General features: G+C 44.4%; 1 protein-coding gene across 1 annotated transcript in view; it reads left to right on the top strand.

The window, feature by feature from the left end:
* Positions 1 to 17,022, top strand: part of pvrl2l (PVR cell adhesion molecule related 2 like) — a gene marked incomplete at its 3' end in the record, with an annotated part of 240,613 nt that extends 223,591 nt beyond the window's left edge. The window contains exon 7 of the mRNA XM_079259111.1: positions 16,391 to 17,022. Coding sequence (XP_079115237.1) covers positions 16,391 to 17,022 — 632 coding nt within the window. The remainder of the gene's footprint in view (positions 1 to 16,390) is intronic.
* Between the last annotated feature and the right edge of the window lie 526 nt (positions 17,023 to 17,548).

The following is a 17,548-nucleotide window of genomic DNA, read 5'->3' as shown; positions in this document are numbered from 1 at the left end:
TAGAAGCTTCTGTTTCATATCAACTTATTAGATCTTTTTGTTCCATAAAGCGGGTTTATTTTTGGTTTGCAAAATCTGTAAAACGTTCTAGTTCAGTGCAACCAGCTGCCAACATGGGTCCTGACAGAACTTTCATTTCATTTACCATTTATTTTGCCATCAAATGTTTATTTTCAATGTTTTTTTTACCACTTAGTTCGATGAAGGGAGCCTATCCCAGCAGTCTTTGGGCGAAAGGCAGGGTACACCCTGGACAGCTCGCCAGTCCATCGCAGTTGTTTTATTTCTAAGCTAATATTTTTTTTTGTATATTATTTTCATGCGCCTTTGCTCATCTTTTTTGGTATTTTTGTGTTTAAAAGCTGTAAATGGTTGAAGTGTACCCAACATACCTGTGAAAATGAGGTTGCAAAGACCAGGCTGAAAAATGCTTTGAAAGACCTGCAGAAGTCTGAGGAGCTGATCCATAAAGACGACTTATCATGTGCAGAACGCAGACCTGTGATTTATATTAATTGTTTCTCTTTGTACGGCTGCCAGAGTTCTCGTCTTCTTCCATCACGTTGTTATTGCATGATGCTACTGGACACTTTGGAAGCTGGTGATGAGAGATTAATAAGCGCTTTCTTGGCATGGCTGTATTTCATTCTGAGCTCTGATGCAGCGACTGAAACCCACCAGTGGATCACCCACTGTCAGAGTTGGGAAAACTCCCTACAAGAATCTGTGGTTAACCAACTTTCCATTAACCAGAGTATGTCTTTCCAAACCTGTAAGATTCCTGATGCGCAGCCAGTCCAGTTGGCGCTCCGGGACTGAGCGTGTTGTGTATGACATAAATATTTTAACACAAGATACCTGTTTCTCTGCGCTTTGCTCCTAAATATTTTACATTCAGGGCCTCAGCTTTTGATACGGATTTCAAGACCTTCTCGTTTTCTCTTCCAGCCAGTGTGAGCTCATTGATGAGCTGAGCCAAGCCGAGGCACTGCTGGTTCTAATCAGGGTGAGGCAGCATGTGGGTGACCCTTGAATGCACAAACGAGCGCATGCCTACCCATACGCTTACGACCGTGCCCATATCCCTCGGGCTTCTTTCCATTTTCTCTTTTTGTGGTTTTCTGAATCTGCCTTCCAAGGCTGAACTTGCTCAGCTGTCTGGCTTCAGGCAGAATTACATGTAATACTTCTCCACGTCCTATATAGCCCAGATATTAGTACATCTGTGGTTTTATGTTGTGCACAAATCGTCATTCTGCAATTTACATGCGCAGACATGGGTGGTACTTATGTGTTGCATTAGCTTCTGCACAGGGACCTGTGTTGTTATACACACATTCGGCATAGGACTCATGCATACACTCATTCTTCACTTAAATTATGGGGTCAGACATTCCTCCTGTTACCTGTGGCTGCAGCTTTGCAAGGGAGTGGTTCATGATTACCTCTGTGCTTCTGCTGCTGCTTTACATTTTGATGGTAAAGACCTTGGGCCACAACTCTGCCGCTTTTTTCTTTTTATAGCTCGATGCATTTTACTGCCACACACAGGTACAGATACACAGCAAATGCACACAGACTTTTACACACATACAAATAAACAAACATGAACTGTTTAAACTCTGTAGGGACAAATACTGCTTTAAAAAAAAAAAAGTATGCACAGATGCAAACAGGCTCTTCTGTGTTGAGGGGCTTAGTCATGTTTCTCATTTCCCTCAGTGTGACTATGTGAGCTGATCCCTGCTGCTATGATGCAGCCATAAACCTCAACAAACCACCCATTTCATACCGTCTGCATGTGTTTATCAGCATGTGTGGAATAATGGGTCAGACTGGAGCTGCCTCTAATCCTGCAGACCAGCACGCTGTCTTTTAATTAGCCTGCAGTTTATGGTCAGGGTCAGACTGCTATCACAATCTGCAGCTAATCCACTACGAACTGATCAATGCAGAGAAGGACGATGGGCGGGAAGTAAAGAGGGAGGGAAAACGGAGGGGTGGAAGGTTAGATGTCTGAGAACAGTGGAAGGGTTCGATGAGGAGCCTCTTGTAGGCAGATAAGAGAGGAGAAAGGAGGAGATGATGGTAGTGGATTTGTTTGTTCAAGTGCTGTTTATCTTTAGCGACGTGTGTGTGTGTGGGGGGGGGGGGGGGGGCTTTAAACAACAGCTTTTTCTGTTTGAGGATTAAATTGTAATCAAACCAGAATTTAATAAGTGGGATTAAAAACTCATCAAACATCTGTGATCAAGCTGAAAAACCTGGAAGAAGTGCTTCCACGCAGCTGAAAACACGATGTTTAAAATGTTTTATTGGTTTCATTTCTCTGCTTCTGCTGGAGGGACACTGGAACCAGTTTGGTTTTATCGGTTTGTTCAACTTTTCACGACTTCTTTTGTTCAGTAACATTGGCATGAACTCACATAAATACCAACAGCTTGTTGTGAAAGCATATCAAAAGCCACAACAAAAGCGAACACAGAGGGGAAACTTGACCTAAGAACCAAGACCAGGACCTGCAGGACACGGAAACTTGCCAACAAAAGTGATTTTTTTTTTTTTTTTTTAGAAAATGTCAGAAAGCAGCTGAATGAGATGTTTGCTAATAGGAATCATCGTCATGCTTGGAGAAATGATAAGTAAATCACTTCCATCTTTCTCTGATTGATCATCTTACGTTTAAGTGGAGCCAAAATGGTCGTTCAGAGGGGGGGGGCGTGCTGCAGCCTGGTGGGCAGGATGAAGCGTTAATGGATGGCTGAACCTGCAGGACTTTATCTTATTTGTTCTGAGTTATCAGCAGCAGTGAAATCCTTCTGATCAGTGGCGACTGTGGGAGGGGGGGGGGGGGGGCAGGAAGAGCAGTGACATCAAAGAACAGTGTTGGACACGGTCCCAGATCATCCATGTCTTCAGGCTTTCCCTTTTCCCTCTGGGGAGTGGGGGGTGGTGGTCATCTAACACTGCTTACGCCTTACTTCAGATGTCAGATTGAAGGTTTAAATAAAGTCTGGAATAAAAGAATATATAGCGAAGGAGGTGGTCCAAGGGGGGGGGGGATTGGCTCTTCGTGTCATGCACATGGGGTTTGCTTTGCTTACTCCAGTGTCACCCCCCTTCTTCTCATCTCCCCCATTTGAAAAGCTGGAAGTAGTCCATCTGCAGCCAGCAAAAGCAGGCTAGCAAGCATTAGTCTCCCTCCACCCATTCCCACTTTCGTTCTACTCTCCCTGGGGCCCCCATAACCCTCCATCCCCCCAACTCCTGACTCAATCCCACCCTTGTCTTCTACTCCCATCCTATTTGCGGTCCAGATTTGCTTCGAAATGAGTCACCCAACCACAAATGGCCCCATTTAGGAGGCAGAGGGGAGCAGTGGAGGAGAGGCGGGTGGACGTAGGGGATGGAGATGAAGTGAGTGGGAGTGGGATGAGAAGGATGAAGAGACAGGGAAGGGAGGAGCGACGGCGTCTGATGGCTGTTTTTCACTCTGCTGCTTTTGTTGATCAGAATCAACAGCCAAGGTCTGGATCCAATCAGCTCCCTGCATTCAGCCAAGCAGAATAAGACTGGAAATATATTTGACAGTGCACACACACACACACACACACACACACACGCGCCCACATCTGCATGAACACACGTACAGTGACCAAATGGGATGATGCACATGCAGACACAGTTCCATACATAATATAATGCAGCACAGACGGGGAGCAGAAGCTGGAGCATTTATGTTGGATTAGGACACATGAGTGCAAACATATGGCATGTATACATGCATACACACCCACACACGTGTGTGTGTGTATACATATATATATATATATATATATATATATATATATATATATATATATATATATATATATGCACTGAATTGCTAAATCCACGATCATGAAAGTGTGACACATCATGCTAATTACTGCTGTGGCATTTCATCAATAATGTTCATTAAAGTCTTTCATCCACTGGAACCGACAGCTTGGTGTACAAATGTGTGTGTGTGTGTGTGTGTGTGTGTGTGTGTGTGTGTGTGTGTGTGTGTGTGTTGGAATACGGCTTGCAAACAGTGACTAAGCACCACTGTTGGGTGATGGATCACTGCAGATTTGCATTAAATGCTTGGGTATTTGCTCCCAGCTTGCTGGCAGGAGCTGTTTTTTATCATATGTGACCGTTTCCAAATATTCAGGAGCATTAAAGATGAGAAATCTGGAGCGCCATCACGGCTTTGCATAATTCAAACAATAAACATATCAGTTGTAATCAGCCAGGAAGTGTGATTCACATTTGCGAGAATCAAACCGTGTTTACTTCTCTTTACTTTTTGGGGATTTTTGGCAGCATGAGCAAAGACGGAGCTGTAAAAACCCAACAAACATCCCTGAAAAAACACCAGGAGTCATGTGGGATGCTTTAAGAGATTCCAGCTATGGGACGTCAACCAACATTTCCTGTGTTCACACTTGATAGAAAGCGCTTTCTCTCCTCTGGACGGCAGAGTGTTAACAAATTAAACCCACTGGGGATCTGCTGCCTGGACACATGCTCAGCTGTTGCTTTATGTGTCCTCATAGAGAAAATCATGCCAAGGATCACAAATTTTACAGGAACTGGAATAACTTTTCTTCCCACCTGGCTTTTAGTCCAGTAAGCGAGCTGTAAGCTTGGAACCAGGAACAGAAAACAAACATAATCTGGAAGGCGCACGTCTGAATCAGCAGAGTGTTGCCTCTGTAATCGCCCCCCGCCCCCCGCTGGCCCGCGTGGTCGCAAGCGCTCATTTCCACAAAGAGCCAATCAGGGTTTGATCAACTCGGACTTGGATAAAAGCTCTGCTTCGCTGCGGTTTTACCTGTAATAAGACTTAAAGGCTAATTGTAGAGACAGTCATGATGAGGATGACACTGATTAAAGACATGCAGGGATCTGAAGGCTCTCACCCTTTTCAGGTCAGAGAACACACACACACACACACACACACACACACTTCCAAGCCATAGCTAATTATCCTCTGCTTGAGGACGCCACACAACCCTGCATCCGATGTGCTGACGGAGAAGACATTTCCATTGCATTTTGGGATTTGTGCGGCAGCTCCGCGGAGTGTGTCCGCCGAGCTTTGACTAATGAAAAATGTGCATCTGCACCAGACGGTTTTCAGATCTTTTGATTAAACATAAAAGCATTATTTCCGGATAAAACCCCCATGTATGAACTCAGTAAAAAGCTGAAAGACTTTGAAATATAAGCAACTGCACTCCGTTTCAACCCAAATCAAATGAAAAAACCGAAACGTGCTGGAATGGTTTCCTGCTGCGTGGAAACGTTGGGACCTTATAGTTCCTGCAGACGGTGGAAAAGCACAGCGAGCCTATTGGTTAACGATGGGGACACTTAAGGACCCCCTTCATGCAAGCGGGTTAACACCTTGCTGAAACCGTTTTGCGCCTGGGTTTGCGAGTATCGCCGTCGGCGATGCTTCCTGGAAGAGTTACAGTAACACAAAGCTTTTTTTTTTGTTAATAAATGGACAAAATCATGAATCAAGGTGATTAAATCTGTTAAAGTGGTCATAATGTGAGTTTCAAAGACTCGGAGACCCCTTGTGCTCTTCGGGGGACTCCAGAACCCAGACTGGGAACCAGTGGGCTCCACTCTACTGAGGAAAAAGTAGAGACTCCATTCAAGGCCTCACAACACTTTTATTGTTTATTAAATTTGAGATTAAGCTCCAAATAAAGTGTTTCAGACTGAACCTGGATCAGTAGTGTGGTGTGTCTCGGATCAGGGGGTGCCCTCATACTGGTGCTGTCTGGTCCATTTCCACAGATAGAATGGTTTGTGTGGTCCGCTTGGAAACTGATGGTCTGGGTTTACCTGCTACAGGTTGCTTACAGCGTGGAGGTAAAGGAACCATGCAGTGAACCAAAAAGAGAAAGTGATGCAGCCTCTCCTACTGGTTATACTGGGCGGCTTTGTGAGAAGATCACACTAAGGTGAAAATAGAAAACCCAGGACTGCATGGACTCTGTGTTTCTCCATTGTTTGCTGGAATGAGCCGAGTGAAGCTGAAGGATCCACTTCTGCCCCACTGACTAACTGGGATTTTATCTTCCTCCTTTCCTTCTTACTGGTCAGTTGTCATCCCAGGAATATGACCACTGGTGAGCACTTTAGCTTCGTGACGTTGACGTCGTCCTGGTGGACTTGGTCTGTTTGGCTTCTGGACCAGAAAAGCTGCAACGTTTCCCAGCATTCCCAACCCAATCAGACCAAGACCAAGATGGTGCTTACTGGTATTTTCTATCAGAAACCTGTAGATTAAAGTTCATCAGATACAGTGATGTTCCCATTGGACGTTGTCCAGCGCCTGAAGACATTCACAGCTCGCACGTTTCGGCTGAAAAAGCGTGTTACACACCTGTGCTGTTACAGATGTTAGAGCAGCTACGTCAGCCTGTTGATGATCTCACTTCCTGCAGCCAGGCACTTAAAGTTATGAACCCTAATCATCAGGCTGGTTTTAGTGGACGTACGTGCACTTAGAATCAATATCCAGTCCCGTTGCCTTGCAGTTTGTTTTTATGGCTGCGTTTTACAGCTGCGCTGTTAATCTGAGCTCCCTAACTGCAGGCTGGAGTCTATTCCCCTCGCAGCCTGACATTCCTGCCGTGTTGTGTCAGCAGTTCTCTGTGTAAATAAAAGGAAAACAGAAAAAGAAAGGTGTCTGCGGTTGCATGCAGGTAGATGTACAGAATATCTGCAGCTAGAAGCGACTGGAGCTGATGGGAACAGAAAGTTGCCTTTTCTGATGTGTTGGAGCTGTAATCTGTGGAAAATGTGCATTTAGGTGTTGTAAGTTTTTGTGCCGCTACACTCCAAGCTAAAGGAGGTCATTAAGGCAATTGGAGTGGGAAATGCACATCTGCTTTTGTGTGTAAATGAGTCAGTTAGTGGGTGTTTGGATGAGCTCCTGCGTGTGCAGCAGCTGGATGCTAAATAAGCAAAGAGCTTGAAGAGGTACTTGCAGAACCCCCTGAAGTACACAACTCCTCCAGGGGGCGATAAAAGGGGAAAACGTGATTATATAGACTGTGTGTGTGTGTGTGTGTGTGTGTGTGTGTGTGTGTGTGTGTGTGTGTGTGTGTGTGTGTGTGTGTGTGTGTGTGTGTGTGTGTGTGTGTGTGCGCACACTTGTGGATTTGCTGCTTGTTTATGAAAGTTTGTTTTGTTTTTTTAGTTGCATCCATCTATTTATATGGATTTCATTTTCACATTCATACCTCTGCTCTCTTTCCCTCCCTCTCCTTCTCCCTCCTATCCGCTTGTGCCTTTTAGTTTTTCATCCCATCTGCTCGCAGGGTGTCAGAAAGCATCCATTTAACATCCAAAGTCTCAGAGGAGCGAGCACAGCAAGGCTCAATGGGCCGAGAAAGATGCCAAAAACAAGATGCTTAAAAAGTCATTTGGACTTTTCTCTCCCTCTCTCGCCCGTTCTTCCTGTTGTTGTCTGCTTTCGCCTGGTTTACAGGAAGATGTTTTACCTCCAGCTCCCCCTTTCTCTTCGGACCACCCTCTGATTATTTCCTCGCTGATGAAAAGCGAGCAGAGAGCCGGAGAGGAAACGGCGGGCTGGAATACTTGATGAAGAGACAGAACTGGAGATGATTTAGGCAGGAAATTTCCCCTCTCACTGCCGCATTGTGGGGTTGCATGAGGAAATGACTGAGATCGTCATGGCAACGCCAATGCTTGGATGTGACTGTGTATTTGTGTGTGTTGGGGTGGAGAGGAGGGGCTGACTATGTTAAGATTTTGGTCGCGGGGTAAATGAGGTGTCTGTGCAGACGAGGGATAATCATGGGGTAATCTATCTGACTGTGTGTGTGTGTGTGTGTGTGTGTGTGTGTGTGTGTGTGTGTGTGTGTGTGTGCATCAAAAACTGAAGAGAAAAAAGAGAAATTTATTTTATATACTCAAGAGGCAGGAGCGACAGGTGAAATTTATCGCCACCCAGGTGGAACTCAACACTCAGGACGTGACAAGCGGCGGCGGCGGCGGCGTCCCGCATCGCGCTCTCGGAAGCTTGATTGGTGATCATGTTGGAAGGAATTTTGATGTTTTCTGCAACAGACTAGGCACGTAGGATGAAGAGTCAGAAGAGTTTGCTTGAAATGACAGAAATCTTTCTGTTGACTCAGTTGGACAGAAGAAGAAGAAGAAGACGCCGCCGGTCTCATCGTGTTTTACGAACAAGCAAACAGTCGAGCCAGTAAATCCAGGACTTATTCCGTCAGTCAAACCTTCGCTGACTGGTTGCCGCACCACGCCACAGTGACAGACGTTGAACGTTTTTCAGCTTTCCTGTGTGCACGTCTCTGTGAACAAGCGTGAAGTTCCACGTGTACTGTCGCCCGCCGCATGGCCGAGGGAGGGCGTCAACGCACCACTTCCACAGGGAACGAATGGAGATGGAGCGACATCGCCCAGTGTGACCAGCTGTACCTCACCTCAGCATCACAAGGCCGCTACCATCACAGGCTGGAATTTGGGATTGGACCCCGAAGACGTGATGTTTTGCCAAATCTTGGTAGTTTTAAAACCATAAATCACAAGGCGTGATTTACAGTTTCTGTTCGTTCTTTCTGAATAAAACAGATTTCTTCACTCTGGTTTGGAGATCCACATTCTCAAGACTTACCTGCCTTTTGACAGTTAAACTGAAAGTTCTGGACAAGTCGTAGATGTGACTGAAGCTCCACACAGATGAAGGATGTGCAAACTGTGTTGGTTATCGCTGACATGCAAGCAGCAAAAGGAACAAAGCAGAGAAGAAGTACAGGAAGCAGATGATGCAGATGCACCTGACAAAAAGTAGAAAAGAACAGCAAAACTTTTAGTGGTTTTATTCTTCTTCTTCTTCTGGTGTTTTTGGACAGTTGTAGCGGTGCATTACTGCTACAACCGGTGTCAGAAACTTCATAAATATTAGGGGTGGGAAAATCGAATAAAAAAAATTTGGATTTTTTTCTCACAATTTTAAAATCAATTTTTTCGGAAAAAAAATAGATTTTATTTTCAAATAAATGAAATGAATGCACTATAAAATTATTGTCATTTTTATTGTTTTATTGACCTTGTGTTCTTGGGCATCATAGCAGCAGAATGATGGTCTGACTGCTGTGTTGTTTTTTCCTAATTGAAATGAAGAGAAATGACGAGCAAAAAGAAAAGTTTTATACATTTTTTTGTTGTTGTTTTTAATCTACAAAAATCAGTAATATCGGAGAATTGTGAGAATCGCAATTTAAACCGAATCGGCACCCAAAAAATCTGAATCAAATCGGGACAAAAGCGTATCGTCACAGCCCTAATAAATAAGGATGAAGGATGAAATTTGGATTTTTAACATGGTGTGCATAATAACCTGCATCACTGCGTTGATTTTGAAAGCCCTTGTGAAAATCCCAGATTTATTTTATAAGTGTTCACCACATTTATCCCATGCATATACATCCTGAATTATTTTTGGACCCCCAGCTTTGGAAAGGCTAGACAGGAAACAACATTCCTTACTGCATATATAATGTCCTTGCTGCATGCTAGACGTAACAGGTTGCTACGTTCTCCATTAGCATGTAGCTTGTAAGCTAATAAGTAGCTCATTTCCCAGCATGTTTCAGTAGTTTTAACTGGTTTTCAGTTGAGACCACCATAAGGAAACAGTAGTTTTATTCAACATACATGTAGCTTGTGTAATGCTAGAAGAACAATTCTATTATTTTTTAATGCGGATCAGATGTTTTATTTACTTACCTAGCAGAGGGGTGACGCCTGTCTGACACCTGAGGTCAAATAAAGATAAAGATTAATAAAAAAAAACAAAAAAACAAAGAAGTTATCAGATGTCTCTCTTCCATGGAGAACTTTTCCACATCAGCCAGGTGCTTTTTGTGGACTGCAGTATTTTTCCCACTATGTACTATACCAGCAGTTTCCACTTCAGGAAAACTTTAATGTACAAACGTCCAAACGCTCCAGGATAAAATGTCTGAACCAGAAAGGTTTTCAGTGAAATGTTGCAGAGAGCTGGAAACTGGATCTGTTCTAGGCCTGCAAGTTTAACAGCAGCACTTCTTACCTGCAAAAACTTTGGAGAATTACCCAACCTGTCATCGTGTACTGCGTGTGCATACTCATGTGAGGATGTGTGATATGAAGCGTGATTACTAGGTGGAAGCAAATTATTCTCTACCCAGTTGTTAGGCTTGATAAGGCTAAATTGCGACGGAACAAGAAGTTACCTGTGGTGAAAGGTTTCTTCCTGAGTCATTAGATGGCTTTTTTTTGCCAGCTTAGCACATAATCACCTTTAATGGCCGACACTTCCTCTGTACTTCTGATTCAGAGGATCACAGCATGTTGCAGGAAAGTGGCAGGGATTTTTTTCCCTTCTCTTTTCAACCATGAATGAATGACAGTCGGATTCAGACAGGTACCTAACGGGGCTGAAATGATTAAATTGTCCCTGATTATACGAGTCCTTCGTTGCACCTCCTGTTTTTTTTTCCTCTCCTCCTGAAAAGCTCGTTGTTATAAAGTCCGAAGTTCAACGTCAAGCCTCGGCTTTCTGTCTGCTTGTAAAGATTCCTCCATCTTTCCTCCCACCGTACATCTGTGGTTTCCAGTCTGTGTTGCCTCCGGGTCCCATTAACCCGCCATGATAACACTCAGCCTCTGCCTCACCTCCTCCACCTCCTCTTGCATTTGTTATGATTATAAGCATGTGCCTTCCAGACTGTTTATACATGACTAAATCAAGACTTAATTCCTATTTTCTTATTATATTAGTTTACTTATAACAACCTCGCGTTTACTGATTTTTCTAGGGGCAAAACAAACAAGGAATTAGCACCAATGAGCAGAAAATGTTCAGACATGTGCAGCACTTTAACATTACTTCATGTAAAAACGAAGGAGGTTCTCGCTCTGCGCCGTCGGCGCTGCTTCAGATTGGAAAATAATGACTAAACTTGTATTGAAGATGGAGAAGCTTGCACTCAGAAATAGATTGGTCTTGGTACTTTTGCACTTTTACACCACAAAAGAAAGTTTTGTTTTAGTTTCTTCTGGGCTAGATGAGGCTCAAGGCTCATTCTGGCAAACAAGCCGAAGTTTTCATCGTTTTTTCCTGTCCATTCATTCAGGCCTTCGGAGTAACCTCAACAATTTAAAGCGCCAAGTCTTGCTGAGCATCTGTCCTTTGGTTTAAAATACATTAACAATATTCATGCCTCTAGAGCAGGTTTGGGTTAAAATATGCTGAAAAAAACCAACAGGTTGAAGGTTGTTTTACTTATGTAGCACTTTGTACTATTTAAATGATTAGTAATACAGCTATATGAGCTGCTAACCTTTGCATTTTCAGCTGATTCATAAGCCATGGAAGGAAACCTTGGTATAAATCCTGAAAGCAAATAAAGAAAGCTCTTGTTTTATGAATGTGTTTGTCTGGATTCTACTTGAATAAACAACACAGGAGTCTAAGAAGACGCTCTTTGAGCACGGTTGGAGCCTTTGTGTTCGGCTTCAGTGTTTGTTGCATATTCATGTTAACTATTTTAGAAAATTTTGACCTAAAGTTACATTAAATGTGAATCAATCATCTGTTTGGAGTGTTTATAAGAATCTCTGGAGTGTTTTCAGGCCTTATTTCAGTTCAGAGAAGCAACACAAGAGATCCATAAACTACTGTTCAGATTCCACTTCTGCTTTCCAGTCTTCCCTTCTTCGTTTGTCCTTCCCACTCAGCCACTCTGACGCCTTCCACCTTACCTTCCCACATCCCAAATCATCTCATTTAGATTATCCCTACCGCAGTGAGTGGAACTGAGCAGAAATGGATAGTTTTCATGGGTCTTTCTCCCCCACCTCCCTTAATCTCCTCCATGTTCCTGACACTAATACAGAGACTGATCTAAGCCCTCCTGCCTCTCGCTATGACATTTATCACTGTGCTTCTTAATGCAGGCACCCTGCCACTTGATGAGAAATAAGGATGACAAGCGTGGCCTATTTTCTCGCTAACGATAGTCTACTCTTCTTTTTTTTCCCCCTCTTTCGCTCTTTAAGGCAAAACATTTGTAGAGACGAGTGTTTACTAACACGTATGGCAGGGATTTCACACAAACATTGATCATGGATCTGGCATATTTCTGTCAGAGCCGATCTAAGATCCATTAGCGTTTCAGATGACAATAAATGATGTCAGGCGACAGCCTTGGAAACCTGAATCTATATAAAAAGCAACGACTAAATGCACTTTTCTTGCGCGCTACTCTGAAAGCCTTCGATAAACGACGGAAACGAGAGGAAATCTGATCCGGAATGAAAGCTTCCATTGTCTGGAAATGTCATTCAAACATGTATTGTTGGAGGGAATAGTAATTGTAGAAAACCCGACACCCGCTGACAGAAAAGCTCACATTTTTCTTTTAACTAGTCAGAATCACTTTGACTGGTACCAGTTTGGAACAAACACACCACAGAAGCGTTACATCGACATTCCGGCTATTTTCTTTTCTCTGAATGCTGACAAGCACTTATCAAAAGAACCAGAGAGGTGATTGTAATATTTGTTCTGAACTCTGAGGTTTCCGTTTGGAAAAGCCGACTTGGAGGAAAAGGGATGATGCTGGAAAGGAGCGAACAGTTGGTGGTGTTTTGACCAGTTGCTGATGTCTGGTGATGTACATACCAGAGAGATAGTGGTTTATTTAGGGCAGTGTTTTTCAACCTTTTCTGAGCCAAGGCACGCTTTTTTTCACTGAAAAATCACAAGTCACACCACAAACCAAAACTTTTCTTTATTTAAAGTCCATAAAATTAATATAAAGTCAATCTCATCAAAACCTCCTGAACAGAAATCAGATAAACACATGAAGAAGGAATTTTATTATCTTTCACTGAGGCCTGTTTGGATCAACACAGGGCTGATTTTTAGACCAATGAAGTGAATTTGGGAAATTTCTCAGGGCACACCTGATAATCCATCATGGCACATGAGTGTGCCACGGCACAGTGGTTGAAAAACACCGGTTTAGGGCGAGGGATCACCGCCTGCAGCTGTCCTGCAGTTGTGTCCCTGCTGCAACACACCTGATGCAAATGACCGGGTCAGTCACAGACTTATTCAGAACTTGACAACAAACTGTTGGAGATCCATTTATTTGAACCAGGTGTGTTGCAGTAGAGAAACATGTACCTGCAGGACACTGGTATGATGACTGGAGACTGCAATCCCTGGTTTATGGGTTAAACTTCTGTCCAGAAGACATCGCTGTAAATGTAAGAGAGTAAAAGGAAAATGATCAGATGGTGTCAATCCTCTGTCAGCTGAGTCACAGAAATCTAGGAGCCTAAATAAAACTAACTTGATTCTATTTTATTGGTCCCTTAAAAACCACAAAATGGACGTCCAGATGCTTTAATTCAATATTTTACAATCTGTTGGTCAGAACTAACAGGACACACCTCAAACTGTGAGGCATCCTAGTAACCATGCAAAAGCATGTTTCATGTGACAAGTTAAGCATGCCCCCGCAGCACCTACAACCTGAATGCATCAGGAATGTCTCATGCAGCAGTGTTGGAAAGATCATTCCATCAGTATTTCCCACAGTCAAAGTTTCACAAGAGTTTCAGAAGATCTGCGCCTCTGTGGACGTCTATCCCACATGAAAGGTGCCTAAAAACCAAAAAGCAGCTTTTCCGTCAATGCAGAACATCAATTTGCTGGTTGAAATCACAACTTGTGATTGAAACTGCCTGGACCAAAGTAGCTGTTTCATGTACTGCCATGAGATTAAGTTGCACATCTTGTAGCTGCTTCTTCGTGGCCAAACTCCTCTGAAATGCAGTTAACTGTGCTGCTCTTTGTTCCACCTACAGACCAGCTGACTCCTTTCAGAGCTTCATCCCACTTTAAAGTCAGTTAATGCCTGAAAGAAAACAGCAAAGTGGGGTGATATTCTGCAGCCTTTTGAGTTACTGCAACAGGCTGCCTCCTTTTTAAGTGTCTGAATAACGATCCAGCTTCTAAATTAGAAGAACTTCACATATTTACTTCTGTGGAGAAAGAAAAAAAAAAGAGTGAAATTGGTGAAATTCATTCTATTATTTATCACTAGAAGCCGACTTCGTCAGCACACATTGAGTCACTAACACAAAGAGAAGAGGCAACAAAGTTCCCTCTCAGAGGATCATTTGTGTTTAAATACCAGCTTTTATTCTTCAGCAGCGGAATTTGAGTGGAAATTGGACAGAACATCATGCTGCTCCTGCGTATGACCTGATTTGTTGAAAAATGAACATGCCAGCTCTAATGGACTTTTTCGGAGCATTGTTCTTTATAGCCTGCACCGAATAATAGACTTTTAAGCACTTGATTAACAGGAAGACTGCCACCAAAGACCTTCCAGAAAATGCCATTATTCAGCTGTCTCTCTCTCAGGCTCTTGATAAGTGCCACTAATGCCGAAAATATAAATGGCACAATAAATATAAATAACACTTTGGCCCACATGTTGTGTGTCTACGCCAATCTGTAAGTTTGAAAAGAGAGAAAAGTAGGACAGGGGAAGTTGGATTCATCATCCTTAATGCCTTCTGTCACTTCAATTGGATATTACCCCGACACTGTCCCTTAATTTAGACATCATATCCTTTCCCATGAGTCCCGCCTCAATCGCAGAACCCGTCTGTGTCACCCTGGCATAACCCTGCTGCATCCCCATGTGAGACCAGAGCAAGAGTCTGAAATCAAACTGAGACCTCTCCTTTTAACTCCTCTCCCCACTCCAGTCCCCCCCCCCCCCCTCCCTAAAAAACCTATTTAGTTTGTCAGCTCTCCTCTTGCTCAATGCCTCCCCTCTTTCATCTCTTCCCTTTTTTCTCCTGCGCTCACAGAACGAACACTTTGTATGAATCTCCGGCTCACTTACAGCGACATGTCCCTGCTGGTTTTGTTAGCAGAACTCCAGCGCCACACACGTCATTATCTGATGTCCAGCGTTGATATCAGTGGTAGAAAACAATCTCCTTTTCACACGGGTGCAGCCCTGGCACGTAAAGCCACGCATCGCTCATTTCAGGCAACCTTAGCTTTGTTTGACTGGCAGTCCCTGCTGTGTTTGCCAGGAGGGCTGGCAGAACCATGCTGGTATTTGCATAAGAAAGCATGGGGCTCAGACTTTCTGCTGTTCTGTGCTACAGTGGTCTTACAGCACCCCAAAGAAAAACCAGCATGTAACTCATAGACAAAAAAAAGAAAACATAACTGGCCTTGTACAGTTCCAAACCCATGCTCCGTGCTTCTCTTTGCTGGTTCTAAGACTTTCTTGACTCCCCTTTTTAGCCCAGCATGAATCCTCTTTTCCAAATCCTTCACTCTCCGAGCCAGACTCTCTTTCTCTTTCATATTCCTGCAGAGAATCCTCTTAAACATGTCCTGGCATGAGGCTTACTCTGCAGTGTGAGCCCTTTACCTCTGTCTGCTGCGGATCACTGAGATCTGGACTTGGTTCCAGGTTAACAGCAGGTGATGGTTCTGCCATGTGGCTTGACTAGCTGAGCGATAAGAGAGGAAGAAGAAGGACACAGGGAAAGCAGAGGACTGGGAGGGCATGTGATGGGAAAGAGGTAGGTTAACAATGGAAGGGCTCGAGATGTGAAATACCCTGACATTTTTCAGGTATGATCGTGCTCATTTCACCCTCTTCCATTAACCCCCCCCCCACCTGGTTCTGCTTCTCTTTCTGACTGTGTGGCTCGGCTGAGCCGAAACCTTTCACACAAGGCAAAGACAGAATGCAGACGGAAACAAATCCGTATTTACCGATGCTGTCAACCCATCTGCCATTTTTGTTTCAATCTTCAGCTGAAACAAGAGTGGAGTGGCAAACTTGGCTCACACCAACAGGAAGTAGAGAACAAAGGACCACTTTCAGGTGTAAAGTCTTTACTCCAGCTGGCAAAAAGGGGGAGGGGCTACGAAACTGATCAGCCAGCAGCTGGACAGACGTACATGTTGAGCGAAATGTCTGAAAGATGCGGCACAACGAGTTGCGGGGGGAGCGTGAGTCAGTCCCATTCAGCCTGATCCCAGCAATGACTGACTGCACCCCTACCAAGGGATTACACTGGGAAGAACATTACTACACACTTGTAAGAGGATTGTAACACACGTGCTATTACTGCAGCGCACTAACTATACAAGAAGAGCTCTGAACACCTCCTCCAAAAAAGCCATCAATTCCTTCCTTTTTCTTTTCCTCCACCCACTTTTCCATCCCTCCTTCCAACCCCTCCATCCCTTCTGCAGAAGCCTTGGAGGACCCGTCCAGTGCCGGCGTCGTGGCAGGTGCGGTGATCGGCTCCCTTCTGGCCCTGCTATTGGTCGTGGCTCTCATTGCTGTTCTACTGACCCGTAGCCGCCGGCAACAGAGGCGTGGGTATCCTAGCAGTGGGGACTCCATGGCAACAGGTAGCGGAGGCAGCAATGGTGGCGACTACGGCAACAAAGCTCGTCTGCTCTTCAGCGGCTCCGGAAACAGCAGCAAGAACGGAACCGGCGCAAACAACAACGGCCCCATCTACACGTATCGGGAGGGCTGTGACGCTACGGGAACGCTGACAGAAAAGGCAAACAACTTCCACCATCATCATCTTCACCACGGCCCAACCGGCAACCCCCCCACCGCCCATGACATCCTCCTCCGTGGCGAGATGGACGAAGCCGAGAGGAGGAAGTTCGACCTGGATGACAGCATGGAAGAAGAGGAGGAGCGGTATGATCGATTCGGAGGTGTCGGGGGAGGTGAGAGCATGATACCTCCAGCCTATCATGCCCACAGAGGTCATGGCGGTGAAGAAGAAATGGATGTGTACCTCGACGACGACATGGAATCTCAGAGAGACGGCTCGGTCATTTCCAGGACTGCCATTTATGTGTGAGGATGGAGAGGAAGACAGGAAAGGAGAGATGGAAGTAGGGAATGGAGACGAGGTGGAGGAAGGGGGAGTCTGAGACGACTCTCCAGCGAATAAATCAAAATCACCTCCATTAGCTTAACACCGACCTGCATTACATTCAACCCAACTGAAGAGCTGCCATCAGTTATGTCCTCTATACTTCACAGACACTGTAAGATTTTATATAAAGAGGATTAATAGAGTAATAAAAAAGAGCAAAACTTGTGCACTGTGGCTGAATATGTGACTGTGTTTGTACCGAAGAGAGAGCTTTGATTCAATGGAAGTCAGGTGTGGCAACAAGGAGAAAAAAATGAACGGTAACCATGGCAACTCCTGACGCAAAGCTGCTTACTGCTACGTTCTTGTTTCTTCGGCTTTGCTGTGTGATTATGTGCAGTTCTCTCTAACATAACCAGAAACCGTAAATCCGAAACCCTGCGACACCATTGTTGCAACAATCACCGCTGGTCAGAACTTGCCTTCAGAAGTCTTCATCGGCTCGTCG

The sequence above is a fragment of the Telmatherina bonti genome, assembly GCF_933228915.1.
Source record: "Telmatherina bonti genome assembly, chromosome: 19".
In the NCBI taxonomy this organism is placed as follows: Eukaryota; Metazoa; Chordata; class Actinopteri; order Atheriniformes; family Telmatherinidae; genus Telmatherina; species Telmatherina bonti.
The sequence above is the reverse complement of the archived record's forward strand: the minus strand, read 5'-3'. Positions and strand labels throughout refer to the sequence as shown.